The 24,111-nt window shown below is 37.1% G+C and overlaps 1 protein-coding gene and 1 long non-coding RNA gene across 8 annotated transcripts in view; one reads left to right on the top strand and one right to left on the bottom strand.

Moving 5' to 3' along the window:
• LOC134648018 (uncharacterized) overlaps positions 1-12,899 on the bottom strand; it is a 233,744-nt gene extending 220,845 nt beyond the window's left edge. Inside the window, exon 1 of the long non-coding RNA XR_010096874.1 lies at positions 12,681-12,899. This is a non-coding gene — a long non-coding RNA (uncharacterized LOC134648018). The remainder of the gene's footprint in view (positions 1-12,680) is intronic.
• Positions 1-24,111, top strand: part of LOC134647952 (neural-cadherin-like) — a 297,639-nt gene that overhangs the window by 211,861 nt on the left and 61,667 nt on the right. For all 7 annotated transcript variants that reach the window (XM_063502340.1, XM_063502341.1, XM_063502342.1 and 4 more), the window contains one exon: positions 8,272-8,415. In XM_063502340.1, coding sequence (XP_063358410.1) covers positions 8,272-8,415 — 144 coding nt within the window. The remainder of the gene's footprint in view (positions 1-8,271; positions 8,416-24,111) is intronic.

Below are 24,111 nucleotides of genomic sequence, written 5' to 3'. Positions count from 1 at the left end.
TAGGTACAGTCACCAGCAATAATATGTAACACAACGAAGGTCGCAAAATAATTACTGTCTGTTTTCGTAAAACTTGGTTTAAGAAAAAATATGTACATGTTTGTTAATTAATCCTGTTCATAGCACAGAAAATTAATTTTATATCCTTTGCTACGATGACCCAAAAGTTCTGAGGTTAGTTAGTTACTGTTATGGAAAGAGACACGGGTAAAAGGTTCGGACATCTGCCTCGTTGATCTACATTCAGCCTTTATCTTTCATATCAAGCAATTCGTTACTAATTCCTCAATAACGCCGTGTGTGTGTAATTAGAGAATATATTGAATTGTTCTCATGAAAATTCTAGAGGCTGGATTGCAATAAAACGGAGCAACGGCGTGCAGCGAATGCACCTGCGATCGCGGGGCGCCAGCGGGCCGAGATAAGACAGTAACGTCAGTAACTCAATCTGAGGCAGCCAACAAATGTTCGCAAATGTAATCGAAGCTGCCTCCTGTCCCACAATCAGCCAATGCCAATCCACGTCCCACCGAATCCACTTAAACTAATGCGTCCTATTGAAGCGACCGCACTACAATTGCCACTAACTAGTAGGTGTTGTTTGCAAAGTGCGTGAGAGTTGGTTTAGCCATCGTATCTGTTTCACAATCAACCGAAGATTCGCACATTTTTCGGAGATACATTTACCGCCTTGTTACATCTTAACATTTCTATGTTCGCTCAGTATTTATTTCTTAAAGTATTTCTTTCTTAAAGGTTTAATCCCGAGCTCTTGGCGTTTCAATAATAAAACAGTTTTTTTTTTGGAAAATGTTGCGGTATTTTTGTGTTCGGCGATGTTTAACTAAAGTGTGTTTGTCCATTTTCCACGGAATTATATCGCTGGAAATTGCCGTTGAACATGAAGCCCGCTCCTCGGGCTGTGATGCATAACTGAATGTTGGGCTGCCGCGATAATCCTGTAAAGCCGCAGGTACCTAAAGAGACCAACGCGACGGTATGCGACTGTAGTATATTTAAATTCGTCGCAACTAATTTTTACATGACCTTTTCATATTTAAATACAGTACAATCAAAAAATAAATAACTATTATATGATCCGAACACAACCAAACTTTTTTAAGCATATAACAAAGACTGTGCGTATTTTACTTTATATACTAGCAGCGTTGTGTTATCGAAGTATATTAATTCGTGCGTAAGATAAAGCCCGACTTGATTATGACTGGCTCAAAAATTATAATAATCTGGCTGTACGAATTTGCTCTTACATATGTCGGCCACGCAATACCCGCAATTTGCTGTGTGCTGATCTTATTACGATATCTCTGGGTTACGTACACTAGCATTTTTTATTATTTTACTAGTCATAGAACGGACTTCAATTAAGTGAAAAGTTTGTACCATTTTGTCGTGGTAATTATGTTTATTTAATTTTTTTGTATTTTTTAACAATCTAATTGCGCTGGTGGCATAGCGGTAAGATCGTAGTGCGACTTGCAATTCGGAGGTCGCGGGTTCAAACCCCGGCACGTACCAATGAGTTTTTCGGAACTTATGTACGAAATATTTGATATTTACCAGTCGCTTTTGAAGGAAAATATCGTGAGGAAACCGGACTAATCCCAATAAAGGCCTAGTTTACCCTCTGGGTTGGAAGGTCAAATAGCAATCGCTTTCGTAAAAACTAGTGACCACGCCAATTCCTGGGATTAGTTGCCAAGCGGAACACAGGCTGCCATGAGCCGTGGCAAAATTCCGGGACAACGCGAGGAAGATGATGAGTATTTTTTAAATCTATGGAGTAATACATACATACATAGGCATATAAAGGTTTTGTATAATATGGGTTGAAATTACTTTCTGCAATGTTATTATGTTAAAGTAGGTATTTCTGTATGGTAAAGGGATAGTCATTGTCAGTAATATCATGCGAGGGTTCTAATAATTGGTATTTAGCCGGCCATCATTACGAAAGCGTGTCAAGACTCAAGAGCCCGTCGGCAGCACGAGACCGCATGCCGCTTTTTTGTCCGGTCCGGTTGGAGTGTGCAGTGCTCTCGTCGGACTACCTTGCTGTTGTTTATTTTACATTCTGACTGAAGCTATTTACCGCCACGGGTAACGTACACTCCACAATAGCCATATAAGCAAGAAACTTTGCTATAAAATAGCTCGGTATATTTGGATATATTTTGGTATAGATTTAGATTTAGATATTTATTCTCATAATATGAAATTACATTATAAATTATGCTAAACTAATCTACATGAATTTATATTATGATTGTCATTAACATTAACATGATATTATTTATTAGATACAAATTAAAAATGTCTTAAAAATAATCAATCTTCTGTCAACAATTTTATCAATTCATGTCAAAACAAAATACGGGAATAACTAAGTACGAGTATCTCTTAATGATCGTCATGTTCTAAATACAATAAATACTAGGTATACATTACGTTGAATATCAATAAATGAGAACATGTCAAATTTACACGATTCAATTTACAATTTCAAATGTCAAAGTCATATACTAATTTACTGAATAAAGTGGATTATCCAATAAAAGGACCCTCAGTTGACGTTCAAATATTCCGTCAGATGTTTCCATTCGTAATTCAGCGGGTAGACGCTCGTAGTATGTCGGGCCGATTACTCGCGGGTTTTTGCATGAAAGTGCCATGCGTCGCGGCACTGTTCTGAGTCTCCCCGTGGATCTGATTAATTTGCCCGTGACCTCAACACGTTTAAACTGTGGCAAGTTTTTTCTTACGAACATCAATACTTCGAATATGTATAGTGAGTAGTGCGTCATTATTCGATTTTTCTTAAATACTTCCTTACAAGGGTGCCTGGGTTTAACTCCTGCCAGTAACCGTATCGCACGTTTCTGGAGTATTAATACGCGATTTGCGTCTCTTGCGTGTATTACGTCTCTTTCACAATGTACATAGGTGCCAGAGAGACAGCGATATATATTTTGGTTTCATTGTCGTGTGTGGTGCTTAGCTATTATAAATGCGAAAGTGTGTCTGTCTGTGTGTTATCTCTTCACGCTTAAACCGCTTGAAACGGATTTAGTTTAAATTTGGCATAGACATAGTTTGAGTCGTTAAAAAGTCTTGCTATAAGATATCGCAATGTACCAAAATACGAGTATATATTATAGCTTAGTGTGTGGAGTCTATCAAACATTACGTAAAATATATCGTAAGGTGCCTTTCTATAAGATATCTTTTGGTATATTATCGCTCCGTCCGTGTTATTGTTTTGCGAAAAACTAAAGTATTTCATTAAAAAAAACTACCAGTGCTTATTAAATATGTTCCCGTAAGTATTTAAAATTGAATCAAAATGAATTTTGTATCTGAGAACATTTCTGGTGTTTGTTTAGTACCTATGAGTAGGTACACATCCTCCCTGTATTTGGAACCGCCGTTATGGGCCTCTTCTCGTCAGGATTCCTTGCTCGCAAATTAGCCATATCCTTTACGTCCGTCACATTATTATTCGATTGCTTTCTCCTTGTGAAGTATTTTTCCTGAGGAAATTGAGTTTATTCTTCATAAAAATATTCTAAAACAGGTACTTTTATTTTTCTTTCAAAGCTGTAGATAGGCATTTAAAACAGGACGAATTGTCAAACTTTTTGGCGATTGTTACGGGGACTTAAGTTCACGTTTGCTTTCTCTCTGATTTGGAAAAGTTTTCCTTATCCTGTTTGTTTTGGACTCAATCACGTTGAAACGACTTAAGGCATTTGGATCAGACTTATTGATTTTGATCCTTCTGTAACCATTCCTTTAATTTTAACCCAACAGAATTCTACAAAAGGTCCGATATGTTTCTCGTAGTAGAGAATGATAATATTGACAATATGTTTATTAATTACGAATGCTGTATTGTAAACGTGAGCTGCCCTTTCAAGTTACTATTTCTAAAGACGACCCTTGAGTAAATATATGTCTTGTTTCCCGATTTACCTTTGTGTCGGACAATCTAGCCACCGCCGTCACGCTTCAATAGGGACACGGTTGAAACGGTCCTGCGACACATCGGTGATAACCAGAATCATACTCCGACCACATAACTCCTCAGGGAAATCAACATACGATTTCTAACGTTCAACTACAACTTTGTTGTTACCACAGATCATATTTGTGTTTCATTTCGTAGTGATGGGAAGAAGTTATATCACGTTAATAAGCACACACTTGCAATAAAGTGATATTTCATCACTACTTCTGTGCAAATACAGTTAACAGGTTACTTTAAATGAAATATGGCGCGTGGATAATGCATACAGTATACATTTTACATATCCAAACCACTGAGCATTATGTAAATCGTACATATCTTACAAAAAAACGACTCGCAAGAGTTTTCTTGGCAAATGTAAGCGCTGCATGTTCAAGTAATTGTTTTCTTTTGCAAACTACATCTCAAGCTTTAACAAAAAGGTAAACTTAAAAGAAAAACTTTTTTTTATTAAAATAAACCCTTAGATATAGTTCCATCATGCCTATCTCTCTTTAAGTCTGTTTATCACGGACATATGAATTAGAAACCTTAAGCTTAGGTGTATTGTGATAAATACCTAAAAGATTTGTTACAGCTTAGTTGCCCTATCAATTTTATCATGTTGTCGCTAGGAAATAAATTGTGCTCACAAAGTTTGGAACGCCGGTAGAGTTTTCCAGTCACAAACTAGCAATACACACCTCGTCAATCAATCCAATTAGGAAATTTTACACCCGGCCATTAAAACTTCGTGACCGGCGGAAGTTGGGCCGGGAGCGGCCACCACACGGGACGTGCCACGGACGCCCTGCTCAGCGTCCCATGCCCGCACATTACCTCTCGTTAAAGACGGTCTCGTTGTATATGTATATTTAACTGTTAACATTGCAATAACATTTTTATAGTCTGTGGGGTCTGTGAATTATTTATCTACACAGATAGGTTTCCTATGTGTAATTTTGTAGAAATTGAATTGTAAGGTTTTATTTTAGATTAAAGCAAAATCGCAAAACTACAATACTCCTATTTTATTGTTTCCGAGACCATTACGACACAGACCGTTTAACGCAAAAAGCAAAACGCTGAAATGTTCGGAAGCCTGGCAAAAACGCACACTTCGTACCTACTGTAATTGAAACTGGAATCGATGTGTAAATGAATGGTTCCCGGCCATTCTGCCCGCAGAAAAGGTTGATAGCAATCCAACACTGTCTATTACTACTATTGTAACATTTTCATGCTATCATTGTTGACAGCAGTTATTTGATAACTAAAATCAGGGCCGCACATTTAAGAGAAATAGAAAAAGAACAAGGACTCAATATAACTAAGAACTGACATTAGTGCAACCGGAATTGAATTTCAGGGAAGTAAAAAGGAAGGCAGACAATGCAAAAACAAATTTACGTCTCGACGTTCAATCGCTCCAGTGGCTGAAAACAGTTTCTGTTTATCTTGAAAAGTAGGTTGGCGAGATCTTTTGAATAGATCAGAGCGTCGGTCTCCTGAATCTTCTGAATTTGGCAGTGGCTTGAAAAATCAAAAAGGTGTTGCATTGGCTTGATCCAGCTTATGTGAAAGCCTCAGGTCTGGCGGCCTCCGCGCCCGTCCTGCGCGACGCGAAGGCACGTCCCGACACTCCACTCGGTGCACCTCTTGATAAAGAATTTCATTATCGGCCACCACTCCGGCTATGTGAATGTGTCCCGAAGATCCGATCTTAGCACATTTGCTCACCGATAGGGCGCTTTGTTTTATACGCACACAGAGAATATTAGAGTCTGGTATTTCACTCACAGAGAATTGTTAATGCTGACGTTAAATAGAGGGAATGTCTATGGATCCTCGTTGTTGAGTAAATTCTTTTCTAGTATGAATCGTCATGGTATGCTTTTATCGACAGGGTGTGGAATCACAAATGAAATTTCTGGCATACCCTGAGCAAGGTTAATATTCTTTTGTAAATTACTTTAAATTTTATTAATACAATTCTAATACTAATACGACTGCCGTCTCCATATCTAAATGGAAATGTCAGGTACAAGAAACGTGATTTTATCCTGTTATATTTCTTTAAAGGTTAAACATAAAAACTTCAAGCAGGATGTGGTCATAAATAAAAAACATACCGCATAAAAACCAGTCCTGCAAAAACGAGTGAGAAAGATTATAAATCATAAAATCATAAATCATTTATTTTTCGTGATAAACTAGTTAAACATACAAAAGTAACATGATAAAGGTTAGAAATTCATAATTACATATTCATAAGACATATTGTTGTGTTATATCAATATTATAGTTAATTTAGTGTACGCCTCGGCCTTTGGAAATAATAAACCCACCATTAAAATTTAAAACTGTTACGTGCACTTTATCCGCATTGATCCCAGGGACGATTTGTTGGCTTGTGAAATGTTGGCATCATTTTTTACGGGAGTTGACGCAGTTCCGTAACAAAATAATTCAACGAAGTCCTGAGCGGGCCTCCCCTCGCGTGTTTGCTTGCAAAAAGTCGCCCGCGGCGTCGTTAGACTGCTCTTTACGTCGATGATTAGTTTTTATGGTCGTCCAATTCAGCTGAACTTTCAAATTTTATGACGGAAACTTCTTTTGAAAATTCGGAAACTCTTAAGACTGATTTAAAACACGCTTCTAACACTCTCTACTATCATATACCTAATAAACCACTCTCTATAATATTACACCTAAACCACACGAGGAACAAATGCGAGCTCCATTTTTGATTTTACGCTCTGGTCCGAATCGTTTATGAATGTTAGTGTAGATTTTGCGCCATAAAACAAGGATTTGATATTCTAATGGACTATTTAATTATTAATGCAAGAAATTTGAATAATTTTACATTCGTTTAAAAGCAACCACTTTTTCGGACCGAGGCAAATATGAATTGTTTGTACTAAAAATTTCATGCGTACCTTTATTATACCTTGAATAAAAAAACCTATGACATGTGTGAAAGTTGAATGTTTTGTATCATTCTAAGAATCGTATTATATCGTACAGTCAAGTGTAAAAATATGGGAGCATATAACTTGTCCCATAAGAATATTAAATCTTTTATCTTTATGCCGATTAGTACAGCTTTTATGTCTACCGTTCTCCAATTCTCCCTCAATTGCTCAAGGGTTAACTGGTAGAGATCCCTGAAAGGGATAAGTTCGCCTTTGCACTAATGATGTGTGGTCTTTCATGTTTTATGTTTCTTTTTATACAATAAAGTATTTTACTACTACTACTACTTTACAATTGACTGTGCCTTATTGCCGCTATTAAGCGAATTGTTTTGAAGGACTTATTCGGATGAGTTTTAAATATCTAATATATTGCATGTTTTCGTATTAGTGTTGATATTGCCAGAACGATCACTGAAACCGTAATAAGTGAAGTCTGTAGTTGGGTATCGTGGAGGCAGGCGGCGGGACTTCAGTCGCACCTAGGTAAAGCTACTAAGAGTCAACAAACGTATTACTTAGCCTTAAAGTCCATATTATCGTATTCGTGATGAAATACCCTTGGAAGTGTCAGTAATGTTTGCTAATAAAGCCGCCGGACATTTCTCCCAGCGGGGTCCTAATTTATCATTGTTAGAATGTGCCTCAAACGAAAGCAATTTCCTTCTAGATTTCTTTTTTCGTGCGACTCTTCTGGTGAACTGATTAGAACTCATTTCATATCGTCCAATTAGGATTGCCCTTAGAAAAGCTCTACAAAAATGGAGATCGAAGAAAAAAATTGCTGATGCAAGAGCGCTGTTGTCCTTACAATTTTCATAGAATCGTTGGCGTTTTCTGTTAGGCCGGATTTATTTAAGCGTTATAATGTAAAAATGGTCTTTAGTGAAATGCTTTTACGTAAATTTTCCACGGTAAAATTATTTCCGGCAAGAATCACTTCAGTGGTGGAAAAAATTAGCTTGTACATTTTTGGTTTGAAACAAAACTTACAAAACTGTATTTGCTTGCTCTAAAAATTAAGTTGGCAGTTACAGTAACGAATGCCTAAAGCGCGCGGTTGTTTATGCGATAAAACAATATACGGTCATTAGATTATCTGATTTAAAATGTGTGTGCGGCAAACGCTACTAAAGTAATTAAAATTAAGAATTTACTTTTAAAAGTAATTATTTTAAGTACCTACTTAAATTCTTAATTTTAATTCAAAAACTGACTTCTATTTGTTTCGTTCTTCTTGTAAGTAACGATTTATTTTACTTTCAGTGACTAAGTTCATCCGCATCGGCATCGCTGACAAGAATGACAACCCGCCGTACTTCGACAAGGAGCTGTACGAGGCGGAAGTGGACGAAAATGAAGACATCCAGCATACCGTTCTCACTGTCACCGCCAAAGATCACGACGAATGTGAGTACTTACTTACTTAACTCCTCCGACCGAGCTTAGCGACCCGGAGACCCCGAAGTGGGTCTTGTTCTCCGATACTCCGATAGTTGGTGCCTGTCTTGTGTGATTTCCTCACAGTTTCCTGCGTTTAAGGCGAGTAGTGGGTTACTGTCTCACACAGGTTGAAAGAGACCTACTCGCCTTTTCCCTTTTAATTTATTGAAAAGAAATAAGAATGTTCGCTAATAAATGCAAAATTAACCAAATAATTTTGAATTTGTATATAATTTCATTATACTTACACATAGGTAGGGAGCTAATTCGAGGCACGAATACTGAAGTGGTGTTTATTATAAATAAATAAAATAAATAAATAAATATTATAGGACATTCTTACACAGATTGACTGTCCCACAGTAAGCTCAAGAAGGCTTGTGTTGTTGTGGGTACTCAGACAACGATATATTTAATATACAAATACATAAATACATAGAAAACACCCAAGACTCAGGAACAAATATCTGTGCTCATCACACAAGTAAATGCCCTTACTGGGATTCGAACCCAGGACCGCGGCTTCACAGGCAGGGTCACTACCCACTAGGCCAGACCAGTCGTCATTATTAAAGTTTATTAACTTAAGAGGCTCGATATCAGAAATCATATCGAACCTTTTTATTACAATAGAGGATTTTCAATAAGCAAATGTATTAATATACATTAATAAACTTTAATAATAATACACATCACTTTAGTGTTCGCGCCCCGAGGCCCCCGAGTTAGCACACGTCTGCTTATACATATTGCATTATTGCACTGTATATGAAACGAAATGCAATACGATCACTAGGTAGTAAGTACTTATTTAGTAGGAAATTGACAGATGCAGGTAGGTTCGTCTATGTTGCGAAAGTTGCGATCATAATTTATTAGTTTATACCACAGCAGTGGCAAATAAATGTGCGGTCGTTCCGCCTGCTAGTGTGAAAAGACCATAGTAGCCACCAATTTTATAGACTAGGCTATGATAAACTACTTTTGTGAAGTATCTAGACACAAATTTCTACAACCTGTGCACGATTTTTGTGTTCATTTTTCTTGGATTAATACGACTAAATACATTTTAGTTAGGTATTTAAAATTGGGCTATGTCTTCGTCTGGTTCTTTTTAATCTGTGTGTCGCAGTAATTTTGCTAGTCTGATTTGCAACATAAATACGTTTGAAAGCACTTAACAGATTTCCTTCACCTGTTTGTTCCTTTTGGCTTCATACGGAAAACGTGGCAATAGGAAAATGTTTTTAGTTACCTACTTAAATGGCTAGTTAAAAGTTTTAATTCTAACCACTTCTATTTATTCCGCATGCAAGTTTAAATCACCCTTCGATATACAAATGTAATATAAATCTAAAGGTATCAAAATTATTCAATGATGCATTATTTATACAAAGGCAAATATTCGTGTCACCTATTTCGGAAGTACCACAGTAATTTGTTAAAACCTGAATGAACAAAGCGGCTGGAGTTGCTTTTTCAACACTGTTCGTCCTTTGTTCGAAGGCGAGGCAGCGTGTTCAATTCCCTTCTTATAATTAAGAAATGGATTATTGACATTGTTGTCATTTTTCCTCTTTGTTGTTAGAATATAATTGTCCTTTTATGTCCTAAACATTTCTTAATGGGATTAATAGCTACCTCCCACACACACCCTTGTTTTAAATATCGGTGTTTGTATTAAAATGATGTACTAAAATAATAATAACATTTTAAATATCTATAACAAACATTTATCCAAGCCATTTTATGTAATAACAAAACAATCTATACACACTGTGTGCGCAACATAATGGCACAGTGGCGTCACTGCAATAACAGCGCAAAATACGGGGCGTATCGGCAGATACCGCTTTCGGAAACTTCTGAATGAGACGAAATAAACTGTGATAGAGCGTAATGTTCCTACACCAAGTGTTCTAAGGCGTCAAGCACAGAATAGTTCAAACATTTTTACATTCGTAATGAATTAATGATAAACAAATAATTCTACATGACATGAAAGCTCTCCAAAAGGCATCTACGTGTTGGATCTATATCCCCACGCAAGCCTATCGAAATACCGGGATTTATAGGTCAGTGAAATCCAAAATGGAGTTACAAATAAATAATATACTATACATGGCTTAAGATAGCGCAAATCTTATTTTATTGTAGGTGGCTGTTATAACACAATGTATTTGTGTACACATAATAACTATGAATAGGAACTAGTATCATGAGAACTCCCTGCCAAACGTCCACGAGTTTAATCCCAGTTTCAAGCATTCCAAATATTTTGAAGTTTAACAAGAGCTATTTACTTTTATGAGAAGTATAAAATGTTATTGTATCTTATAAGTGATCTTTGATGGTTTTAGCTATTATTGAACTCATGTTGTAGTATTTATCATAAATTTAATTCTACTAAAATTGAAATGCATCCTTTCTACCTAAAGATATAATATTGTAGTTCCGATTGTGATTATATAGGTACTTACTAGTTTGACTGGCTTTATTCATTTCTACCTTGACGTTTTAAGTAATAAATATTTGTATCATGACACCTATACATAAACAAGCTAGCCGCTTTATGAACAAGCTATTATGTATGTCGCAGTCGGATCGTATAATCCGCCGTATTAGATTACGGCTAGCCGTTTTACAAAACAGGGGCGTTTTGAAATGCGGCGGTTCGACGATTAGCCGGATTGAATGCGGCTGAATGAAATTCTCCGGAATGTATTCGGCGCCAAACGTTCTTCAACACGGCTAGCCGTAATGTAATACAGCGAGTCATTAGCCGCCGCTTTGACAGTTTTTAGTTCCCATTTTTAACACTCGTGGCGCTGCCTGACATAACAACAACAAACTATGAAAAACGCTGGGGTGTCCATCAAATCTGGAGTTCGTCGGACTGTTTTTTTTCAAAAAACATTTCCTTCGCAACTTAACTAGACGGAGCCCCGCTTTGCGGGGGCTCCTATTTCTAACCTACCTATTGATTTAGTGAGACGTCCGTGAAAACATTACACTTTGGGGAAAAAAGCGTAAGTAGGTAAGTAGGTTAGGTTCGTTAGGTAGCTTCAGATGCCCGAAGGGCAAACCGCCCAGAAATAGGAGCCCCGCTGGTCTGGTCACTCTGATGATGATGATGTCCTCCCAGACGTATCCGTCGACGGCGACATCCTGACAAATAGAATATAAAAGGGTCTTAACTATTACGTGCATGAGCGCGAGCGTGGCTCGCAAAACCAAATTTGTTTTGAAAGTGCGACAACATAAAGCACAGTAGAGCTGCCCAGATGCGTTGTATGTGTAATTGTAGGAGGGCTTGGGCCGAGTTTTACGGAGCTGGCGTTTGGCGTCAAGATCTTCAAGTCGGGTGTGTTCGAAGATATCAAGACCCGTATTGACAGCAGTTGGCCAGTCCGATCTCCGTGTTGCAAGCTCCTCCCACGACTCGCATGATATGCCGGTGGCCAAAAGGTGGCGTTTCAAGACATCCCTGTAGTGTAGGTACTGGCTCCGGCTAATCGTCGAACCGCCGCATTTCAAAACGCCCCTGTTTTATAAAACGGCTAGCCGTAATGTAATACGGCGGATTATACGATCTGACTACGACATATATATTAGAAAAACATTTCACGAAATTATTAACGTCAATTTATTCTCCTGAAAAAGTCAGAACGCCGGTTGTTTGGTCTGATGCCTACTGTTAATTTTTAAGCCGAGTCACGGAATCTCATCATCATTCACAGAGGTGTATAATTTAATAACTTTGTAACCACCAATAATAGAGCTTTAATGTATCCCGTTAAAGAACAATTTCCTTTTTGTAATATTTCTCAATAAATGTATCCTTTTAAAGCATATATTAAATACAATTTAATACGAGTACAAAGGCCAAGAGATAAAATACCTTCCGCAGATTAAAATATAGGTAGGTACTAGGTATATTTACCAAAGAAAAACATTATAAATTCAGGTCACTAAGCGGCTTTTGTATGAAATATGATAAGAAGAGAATTTCGCTTTATTGTAAATATGAAATCCTCTAAGATAGCACATTTAATGTTAATCTAACTAAAACATGTTGTCTTTCGGTACCCAGTTTTCGTTGTAGATTTTTTTAAATAATGTTATTATTTTTGCTGAAGAATTTGCTTATCGAATCTTCATGTTTTAAAAATAGCGGCCAAGTGTGAGTCGGACTCGCCCATGAAGGGTTCCGTATTTAGGGGATTTATGACGTATTAAAAAAAACTACTTACTAGATCTCGTTCAAACCAATTTTCGGTGGAAGTTTGCATGGTAATGTACATCATATATTTTTTTTAGTTTTATCATTCTCTTATTTTAGAAGTTACAGGGGGGGGCGACACACATTTTACCACTTTGGAAGTGTCTCTCGCGCAAACTATTCAGTTTAGAAAAAAATGATATTAGAAACTTCAATATCATTTTTGAAGACCTATAGGTACCCAACACGTATGGGTTTGATGAAAAAAAAAATTATAAGTAAGTATGGGGAACCCCCAAAATTTATTGTTTTTTTTTTCTATTTTTGTGTGAAAATCTTATCTACTAAATCTTAATGCGGTTCACAGAATACATCTATTTACCAAGTTTCAACAGTATAGTTCTTATAGTTTCGGAAATAAGTGACAGACAGACAGACTGACAGACAGACAGATAGACATGACGAATCCGTAAGGGTTCCGTTTTTTGCCATTTGGCTACGGAACCCTAAAAATCTACCTATATGTATACGTTCCACTGCTATGCTTAAGCCTCCCTCTCGTGTGCGCGAGTGGGATTGTGTTAGTGTCTAAGCTGGCCCAAAGCGGGTTGGGGACTTCATAATTTTTGACCTTTTGAATTTCACCTTTGAATTTCTTTGCGAATATACCTATGCTGGTACCCTCATGGTAATTTCCTTCGCCAAAAAGCAAATGGTGGCCTATTGTATAGCTGTTCTTGAGTTGCTGTAATCTTTGTATTATTTTCTTGTATTAAGGTGTGCAAGAGGAAGTATTTATATTATATTGTTACCAGATAAAACTACCAGAAGGACTATGTTATCTTTTTACAAAACTGGCGTTATATTAACGTATTGTTTACACATGAATTAAGAAAATGCGAGTAATAATACTTGGCCTCGATTTTATGAAGCATGTTTTGGATGAGTGCGGAACGGAGCGGCGCGGCGGCGGCGCGGCTTTGCCACTGATCTGGACGGGAGTTTGGCATATGTACCCGCTCGTTGGAAACTTGCAGGGAAAGTGTTCCTACACGTATGTGCTATCGTACTCGGCGTGTGATCGATGAGTTCGCACACTTGCTGCCTGCGATACATTATAACATGGAATTTACGCCCGCCCCGACCCCTGCTTTCTCACTCAACTTGTCAACTCTGGGCCTTATTAAACCTTTCCAACATTCACCTCCGTAATGACATTACAGTTCAAATTCTCTCCGTCTCGCTAATATAATTAACTTAGGTAATACTTTAAATTACCCTCTTGCGCGTTGGCAATCTGGCATGACGTCGGAACTCTCAGGTAACTTGAGTCAACTCTCCGGAGATAGTAAAGACCATTTTATATCGCCCAACGGACTGTTTTCGAGGGCACCGGCGAAATTGAAAGTATAATAAAATTTTCTCGTACTACATCGTAAATCTTTAGGACCCGTCGTGTGTCCGGTCGTTTGTTTTCACCAAACGCTATTCTATAATGAAATTTATTTTGCAATACTAAATAGAACTGTATTCTGATTATCTCTAGTTTATACGTCTATGAGGATAAGTACTCACAATCAATCTTTATAAAAAGTAAACTTTTAGGTTTAGGTTTAAAGATATTTATTCTCATAAAAGACATACAAGTCACTTACACGAGAACAGAGTTATAAAGTAAAAGTAATTATATCTACGGTAGCATACAAAGTCGCTCGAGACGAGAGGTACACGCTCACGCAACTATTTTTTTTAAGGTGGGTAGTGGTTTAAAATGTACTGCGATAATTTAGCTTTAAACTCATTGAATGAGCCTGCCCCTCTCAGATCAGACGGTAATTTATTATAAAGCTGTGCACCTTCATACGTAAACATTTACACTTTTTAATTTTGTATCGGCAGGTTATTTCGTTTTCACTTGTAAATTGAATATATAACACATTTAGTACATACCTACATGCACTGTCAACGATAAGTAAAGAAACGAATAAGAAACTACCTACACCTTTAATGTCCCGGACAAACAACTTATTTATCTATTGAATGAAAATGTTATGACTATAGGACTAGTCCTGAGATACATCTTTTTTTGAGACATATTGTAAAACCATAATAAATCAACATCGGACAACACGAAGCTAATTTTGCGATTTGTTCATACTTGCGTATTTTTGTTTTCTTAATCAAATAAGCTGGAATATTACTTATGATACCAATATATAATTTAGGTAGGTATACATGTACCCGTGCGTTGGATAACAACATCAAAATCTTGCACTAGAATGGATGACCTCTCATGGTTACTCTTCGTTGTCGTTCAGTTTAGATTGTTTGTCTTTATTAAATTTCTGACACAAAAAAGAAAAAACTTCCACAACTTGAATAGTCTTAAAATGGCTTGACTTGCTATTTTACCAGGATTTTTATGTGAAAAATTCAAATACTTACCAAAATATTTTTAGCCAAAATTCTGTTACAATGCCTTTTAATTCTCTCCATCAGCAAGAAATCCAGTTTCATAGATACTTACAGAAAACGTTGAAGAGCACTCGAAACTGCTGCATCCTTCTTTTATTTAATATTGCACTGCCTTCCCTTGTTCTTTTAACTAACCTAAAGTACAAACGAATAAATGTATATGTAAAAGTCTTTGGGTTGTTTTAGTAAGGGTCTATTAAGAAATTCTATTATATCGCTGATATGATCAAGAAAGAATAAAATTGGCTGAAATCACTGTCGCGTTCCGTACTGATCAAACGAAAATATCATATGTACAACGAAAACTGAACATACGCGGGGATCAAATCTTTAGCTCTGAAGTTTGCGACAACCTGTACATAGACCAGCGGCTTTAAATGTTAAATAGACATTATGTTATGTATTATTATTAGTTATACTTACAGTAGTTATATAGACGTTTGCGATTCTTTGCGATCAAGCAAAGTAAACTGTACAAATACATCGTTAAAACTTTTGTCAATCGATTGATTTAGACTTCAGACTAAAGACCCACGGAAGCCTTGAAGTACGTTTTTCTTTATCGTAGATTTGATTCTTAATTAACGATAACATAGTTTTGTATAGTTGTAATCACAAAACAAAGCGATATTGTTGCATAAATGAATGCAAATAAATTTTATCCAAGCTTTAAACCGTCAGATGAAGTATGTAGGTGCCTACTGCGCCTGCAAGCCGAGTGGTCGTAGTGCGCGCAGCGCCGCGGGCGTTCCCGGCAGGCACTGCATCAGCTGCATGCGATTGTCTGATCCTTAGGTATTAAAATTTCCTAACGTCACCAGCAGATGTCGGCGGAGCGCCCCGATTCAATCCCGCTTTAAAACTGCCTTTCTGCCTCGAGGAAATTAAGCGAAAGCGGTAAAACATACTTATACCCTTTGCTGCAGTTGTCGTTTCTTGCAATTTAGGCTTGTTTGCTGGTGATTTTGCGCTATAAAAGTTAAAGTTATAGTATCTTCTACTTAGACTTATGACTTACGCAATTTAATTAATGTATACATAGAGTCCCTTAACGTAAACATTTTGTGTGTTTGTGCTTGCGGTTAGCTGTGAAGCTCAACTCGCAGGATTCCGGAGAGCTGAAGTAATTAATCACGCTAACAATTTGTGGAATTGTTATCTGTGTGAACTTGTTAACTATTAACTTGTACATGCCAACAAAGTTGTAGCAAGCGTGAGAACGTGGCCGTGTTTTCACTTTTCGTAAAAATCTAATAGCATTATGCCAGTTTAGTTTTTTTAATAGGAGGCAAACGAGCAGATGAATCGCCCAATGGTAAGCTATTACCGTCGCCCATAGACACCCGAAACGCCGGGGTTGTATATTAGTCCCTTAAGATTATGCACCTATAGGGGCCCACTGATTAACAGTCCCCCCGGCGGTATCGGCCTGTCAGTTAGAACAAAAAGTTGACAGCTCCGAACAACTGACAGGCCGATACCGTCCGGCGGACTGTTAATCAGTGGGCGCCTTATTTCACTAATTTATTGAGTGTCTTGTATTTTAGTAAGTTTTGATCCAGAATTTAAGTGATGTTTTCTATTTTGTATTATTTATACACCTTTCATTACAGCTTAAATTGTGTTCCAAAGCTAGACAAATACTTCCCCTGTCTTCTGCCACTCGTCACGGCTTTGTGCATGCTCCTCCTAGTCGCCACAAAATGAGTCCAGTTCGTCTAGCCATCTAATTTTTTTGTCTGCTTCTGCCTCAGCCTACATATCTCCGATGCCGATTCAGAACCGAGTGTTTGAAGAACTATGTAAACACTTTAATATATGTAAAACTAAAAAAGAAGATAGCTTGACATGAAGCGATAATGCACCTAATACAATACAGAAACTACGCCACCAAAGCTACTCGCAGAAGTTAAGTTTGCCTGTTCGGACTCATTGATATTCTGACATTAAAACTGATCGTATAACTCAACAACTAGTATTCCCTGCGGTCTTGGAACTAAAGCAGTAGAACTGCTACCCGAGTCAAACTGCAGCATGCATGGGCCGTAGGTATCTACGGTCCAATGCGGTGATTTCAAACTTAATAGTAACTTCCAATATGTAAACATCTTACACGTTAATATTGAACACAGAGTTGGTTTGAAATTTGACTGCAGGTAAATGTTGTCCCCTAAAATAAGATGATTCGGAGACGCATAAGTCTCTTCTGGTGTTATTTCAGTCCACGGGCGACATCGACTATTCTATCTGGTGGTATTAACCAGTTAATACTGCTGTTTACAAATAAAAATTGTAATATTTATTGAACACTCGTAATGTACTCGTATGTACTTTTACTAATGTACTTTTTGATTTTATAAAATGAAAGTTTATTATTAAAATTTAGTTTTAAAGTTATATCTTTATAGTTATTAAAACTGGGTGACGCTTGACGGTCTCGAGTTTATGTAAATTTAATAAAATAAAAGAGTAGAAAGTTTGAATGTTCTAGTTAGCGTAGGAATGTAATTTCCTTAATCTTTAGAGCAACGCTAATTTCAGCGGTTCACAAACAGTCCTATTCCACCTTAGCAGAAGCCCGTTGATTGCCTAGTTATCTGTCCTTCACTGTAATGACGTTGTGCCGCGCCATTTAACAGGTCTGGCAGTTACTGCCGGTGTCTGTATCGAAACAGATCCTTCCCGCTCGTTAAGCCACGGTCAATATCTACGCTTACAAATGGGGTCAAACTGAATGACCTTTAAGTAATTGAATAATAGGCAAATTTTGGAATAGGGAGTTAATATATTCTGATTTCTCAAATGGGGCACGTCTGTAATATCATTGTGAAGCTCAATTCAGTTAACCTGTCGAATCCCACGATATGACGTCACCATAAGCGTTCTGGCTCATATATGAGCCGTGGGAGCTGACAGATGAAGAAAAAAAAAGTCTTCTGCCTTTAAATCAATTAGCAATGTTTTATACTTACGCGTTAATTACGTCAGTTTAATACTACTGTTAAATCATAATTGTACATTACCAGGTGCCTGAGTAGCTAAGATTATTACACGAATAATACAAAGACTGGAGTTATAATATGAATTTAGGAGTGCTGGAAATTTCATCACTTTATAAATATTAATAACATAAACTACACGTAGTAGAAAATTATATAGAATTATAATCCCCGTACTGAAAACTTTTAAGAGACTTGCACGTTAACACTTGAAAGCAATTAAATTCCAAGTTTGCATCGCGAATCTTTCCAGACGGATGGATGTTATAAATCAAGGCAGTGCACTATCGGACGTGCGCAGCGTTAATTAATAGCGCTGAGACATTAATAACGACTTTTAATTGAAGACGTATTTTATTGGCTTCATCTTCGAGTGCGGCTATGTGCAGTCGAAGCTTTGGGTCTGCCAACAAGGTTTTGTTGCTGTTATCGCGTACCGAGCTTGGAAAAGCGATGAGGTGATCCAATATATTTGGGACCTAAGGATCCGCAAAAACTACGCAGAATTTGAAGTGCTACTTATACTGGTTGCCGTAAGTGGAAAAGTTTTCTATGCAGGAAATGCAGGGCAAAGACGCCAATAATCCGCAGCGCCTGGCCTACGTATACGTCTCGTTTCTGCTGCGCTCAGTGGCGCTACGTATCGTTGCAACATAGAAAATTAGTTATTGAGATGTATAATGGCATTCATACAAACATCTTTATAATTCCTTTTTGTAAGTGTTTAAGTCGGATCTCGGGTTATCTAATGGACCATTAACGACCTGTTTTAATTAAAGGCATCTTTCACAGCTTCATTTTCAAATCGCGATTATGTGCAGCGACAGCGTCGGGGCTGCCAACAACGGCGAGATAATCCACATCTTGGCTGCCTTCTGTTTCATTTTAGAGGCATAATCTTAACAGGGCTGTTTACTGATGTGAAGTTTTCATAAACACGCTCCAATTTACAGTATTTTAACGTGAGGTGTGCCAAGGCCGATATAATAGAAATATTATGTTGTTTTCTATCGATCAATAAAGTAATATCACTTAGTAGTACTTAAGTAAAGAAAATATATATCCATTTCGGCATTTGGACTATCTTGTCTTTTGCGTATATATACGCTCGGCGGCGCTAACTTTATAATTAAAAAAATTAAAATATATTTTTTATCTCTCATAAAGGTATTATACCGTGGTTAAGTACCTCAATGTTGAGCTTTAAAACAATCGTCCCTTGAGCAGAAGTGCTTTAAATGAGAGTCTCAGAAACAGTAAAGGGATGCCAAACTGCAGACTCTTGTCGTCAATTGTTCCTGAACACTACATAAAGCAGGAGAGCATGGCCGCCTTAATCCTGCCAACCCTACCAGCTCCCATTCGCCGTCCGCTGCTGCTAATGGCTAGTAAAACCTCGCTCGCTCCACCTCACAATGGAAAACTCCCTAAAATGCTTGATAAATTACTTCCCTCCCGTCACTGTATTATCCATCTACATATTCCACACATATACCGGTCTACGTCAGTTGGTAGTAGGAGCTCAGTCAATCATTCCAGTATGTTGATGATCCCGTGAAAATGTCACGCGACTTACGTTGAATGAAATTCGTTCTAATATATGTACGTGTTATGTTTATAAACTTTTTGATGTGATTTTCGTTAGTGAGTTTTCAGAAAATAGTGTACATTAGCGTGAGTAGTTAAGAAAAGATAATGGCTGTCAGTTTTGTGACGACAATCAAGCATGAAATCTTTATAAAAATCAATCTTTTTTTACATCGTAATATGGCTTATAGTTTATGAAATGAAAACGAAGACCAAGTTTTTATTGAGATTTAATGATTAATTATCGTCACAGGTAATTAACTTTTCTTAACAACTCACGCTAATTGGATACACTATTTTCGGAAAACTCCCTAGTAAAGCTCACATTTATCGCTAATAATACTAAACAATTATATTTTCTATTTTCGACTTTTGTGCACACTCGTGCACGTTTGTGATTAATGCACAATCGTGCATTAAAAAATAGTTCAGAGTTTATAATTGTTTCTTGCCTCCTAATACCTTAATGTACCTAAAGGGGTTGCCAACTGTCAAAGGTTTGCATAAGTGGCGCCAGTATAGGTTTTCACTGTCTCTAGTTTTGTTCTATGAGATTTGGCTGAAAGAATTAGACACAATTCTAGGGATTAACAGGAAAATCAATGCTGCAAAATCTGCAAAATACTTCGACCGGCCAACCCCACTTGAATACATTTTTTAAAACCTAGATTTAACAGATAACAAAATCAGGATGAATAAAGACGCTACATTTAAATAGGACTAACTAGCAACATTGCAGCAGCATTTAAATGAAGTAGGTTTAATTAATACTTGAATATTAAGCTAAAAACTGTAATTAAATATTTTAACAGCGGTTTTAGCTTTATTATCCGTCACGAACAGTGCACTCCATTTTGAATGATTTTATTTACGCAGTGCGTTGCTACCATTGGCCTGTTTAATTGAAGGGAGGTTTACAAAAACAACATAACTGACTACACTGGTTGACACCTGAAACGATTAACAATGTTCTTAAAAAAGTGTCAACCGCTCTAAGCAGTTATGTTGTTATTGTAAACATCCCTTTAATTATTATTACTAGAATTCCACCTACCGGAGAGTACTATTTAGTTTATTCCGTTAATTTCATTATGCCATTAATATTATTATCAACGCGTAAACCCCTATTTGATTTACATACTTTTACTTTAATATCAAAGTGCTTTAATATTTTCCGTAAAGCTTTTCCGTGTTTTAAAACGACCGCTGAGTTTTGATCGCACCCTTATTTGATGTCGTGTGATATATCTCTCGGTATAAATCCTTCTTAACGTGAAAGGATTTCAACGACAGTAACCGAGCAGCACGATTCTTGTAGCATTTAACAGAAAAACGGTGTGCGACCACTTTGCAACGTACTTACATATGTGCTACCTTTGTCATGCTCGTATATTTAGGATTGTTTGAATTAATTTCAGCGTAATTGATTCCGCCATTTAGATAGATAGGGTTAAGCAGATCCGGGACGATCTGGAGACCTCTCGGAAATTCTCCATTAATTACGTCTGCATCCCGCTCAAGCCCGTCCTGGCGTCACGCTGAGCGATTGTATTGCTAATGCGTCGGGACGTCACACACCGCTGTCCCAATCTCGCAATCAATGTACCCGTAGTGGACCACTATTCTGCAAAATGTGTACATTTTTATTGCCCTACCCGGCCACATGTTTCCACGTACTTGATATAGTAAGGGACAAAGTTATATTTTTTTGGAACCTCCGGATCGTACGTGACGCCGTTTCGGGACATAAAATACGACTTCGCCGATCTAAGATTTTAAATTCTGCGTATCTCCCTCTAGACGATTATAAGTTGGTTAACTAGGTACCTGAAGTGTGATTTCCTCTCAAACTGCCAAAAGCGAACATAAATCATTCATTCAGCACAAAGACAAAATGGAATAAGAAAATGTTTCCGAATTGCGCTGTCTCTATGGAGACTTAATACTGTCTTGACTAGGCTCGATGTTAATAGATTGCAGCGTGCTTCCCGTTCGTCAGATTCACATAGTCAAATCTACTCTTAATGGTTTAATGGAATGTAGATTTTTTTTTGCGAGAAATAAAAATACTGTGTTATTTTTACACTGAAGATTCTTCTCTCTGAAAAATATTATTTCTTAAAACAGAGAGAAAAATATTGGCTATTTAAATATAAAATTTTAGTTGTAATAGTTATCAAGTTAATAACATTAATGTGTAACTTAATTCTTATACCTGCTTCAAGGAACATTTTATTTAACCGTTTTAGGTATATAATATTAAAGCGTGAAAGTGTTAGTTGCCCAAATTCCACGACACTTGACAAATTACATTATGATTTTGTTGCCGGGCCTGCCGAACCACTCTCTAACTTAATTTTGAACTAATGCTCGTGTTATGTATTCTAAGTGGCAAAGTTTGTAGTCTCTCTTTATATACCTATAGGCACCCTAGGAATAACTAGCATGAATAAAAGCGAAATATAATATGATAACGTATTCATTGTGTTTTACTATAGGTAAGTATATAAGTAATAGTTTAAAGCTTTTTTGCTACACAATAATAAATAATAAACACCTTAAGGCCAGTTAAAACTTACGTTCTGGTATCAAAATCATGACAAAATGTAACTTCGAATTGACTTCCATTAAATTTAAAAAATTAAATCTTCCTATATTGGATTCAATGCGTTTGTTGTGCCTTTTTCAACGCGTGTCTGTTCTAATAAAAGCGAGTAGATAGTCGAGGGAGCATGAAAGCTCGCGCTCGCCGAGCTACGCCGCTATAGCGCGGGCTCCCCTGCTACGGAGTGCTACGCGTCTATTGGACAAGCTTCATAATCTGTTTACACTTTTTATTCGTTGAGGTTTCTTTCTGTGAACGTAAAAAATTCGCTGGTATTCAAAGTCTCGTAATAAATTCAATAAGTCTTTGTGAGTAACATTAGAATTACAGTAAAGTATTTGACGCAAACGAAGCTGCTTTTAGGCTATCATCGTGTTTCACAAATCTTTAGCCGTTGTCCCTTTATACTATAAACCTAGACCTGTTGGCGATAGCTTCCTATAAAGTTTATAGGAAGCTATCGCCAACTATATGATCTAGGTCAGCTTGTTCGTGTAGACACCGACCCGGGCTTGTTTATTGGCTCCGTACAACGGTCTCAAGCTAATCTCCATCTTAGAAACACGGTGACAATCAAATTACGTGAAAGCACTTGTAGGAAAATTAATACACGTGCTAACGGCATACTCGAACTGCCGGGACGTTGTCTTGTGACAGGTACATGCCATTCGAAATGTCGCAATGTTAATGTAGCTTGATTGGATTACCTCGCTCTCATCTTTTCTTAATTGGGTAGATCACGTATACATTATATATAAATGACGATTTCTATAATTGCTTTCGTATAAGTACCTACTCTTGAATCTTCTCGCTTCGTAATGGTAAATGATTTATAAATCAGGCAGACAGTTTTTACGATCACAGTAGATCAGAAATGGTCGGTGATACAAAGGCTTGGCCGCAAGGCTCATTGTCGGTCTACTTTGTTCAGGGCCTTCTCACGCTTTATTTTCCACTTATATGACTAAAAATGTTTTTTTTTACATCTTAAAGAAATTAAGTTCATAATTTTTCGTAACTTTTTGCAATTTAAGTGATGGCTTTCGGTAGGGTAATACATCGTCATGTACAAAGCACCTATCGCTCGTTATAGCAGCATGCTAAGAAAATGCTACAGAGTGTTATTGACGTTATTGTAGAGTAAATAGTTGATTTGTATATCAAATATCGGGTATTGTATTTCAGTGGCGTGAGTAAACACGTCGAGAGTGGAGTAAGCCGACGCCTTCAGTTCGCCGCAAATGACGCGAGAGAGATATTGCGTAAGACTCGCGTCACGAACAATGCTGGTAGTGACTGCTCGTTTGAACGCTGCGCAAATGTTGTCATTATACTTATATACACATGCGTTTTTATATCCGCTTCAATCAGAGATGACGTGTCAGTCCTATGTGTTGTTATGAATGTAAATCTGTACATAATGAGTACCGACAATCGAAAGAACGTGGAAAAAGTAAACAAATCTAACAACATACAGGTTGGGAACGTGTAACCCGACAGATTATAACCACGCATTCCTGAGGTCATAAGGAGCAAAAAATGTTATATGACTTTTGATAAAATTCGGCAAAAAACATTTTTTATTTTCTGCATATGCCAAGTTATTTATTTTACATCTTTGCGAAAAAAATAAATTACAACAAATCAGTAAAGTTTTTTTTTAATAATACAGGTAAACTTTGCTAGTTTTCTGTAAAATTTAAATGTCTGTTAGTAGGTATCTCTAAACCAAGTCACAAAGTGGCAGCGTCGCAGCCAAAAAAGCGTTTTCCACC

Source organism: Cydia amplana, chromosome 5 (assembly GCF_948474715.1).
Source record: "Cydia amplana chromosome 5, ilCydAmpl1.1, whole genome shotgun sequence".
NCBI classification, from domain to species: domain Eukaryota; kingdom Metazoa; phylum Arthropoda; class Insecta; order Lepidoptera; family Tortricidae; genus Cydia; species Cydia amplana.
This window is presented reverse-complemented; position numbering and strand designations above follow the sequence as displayed.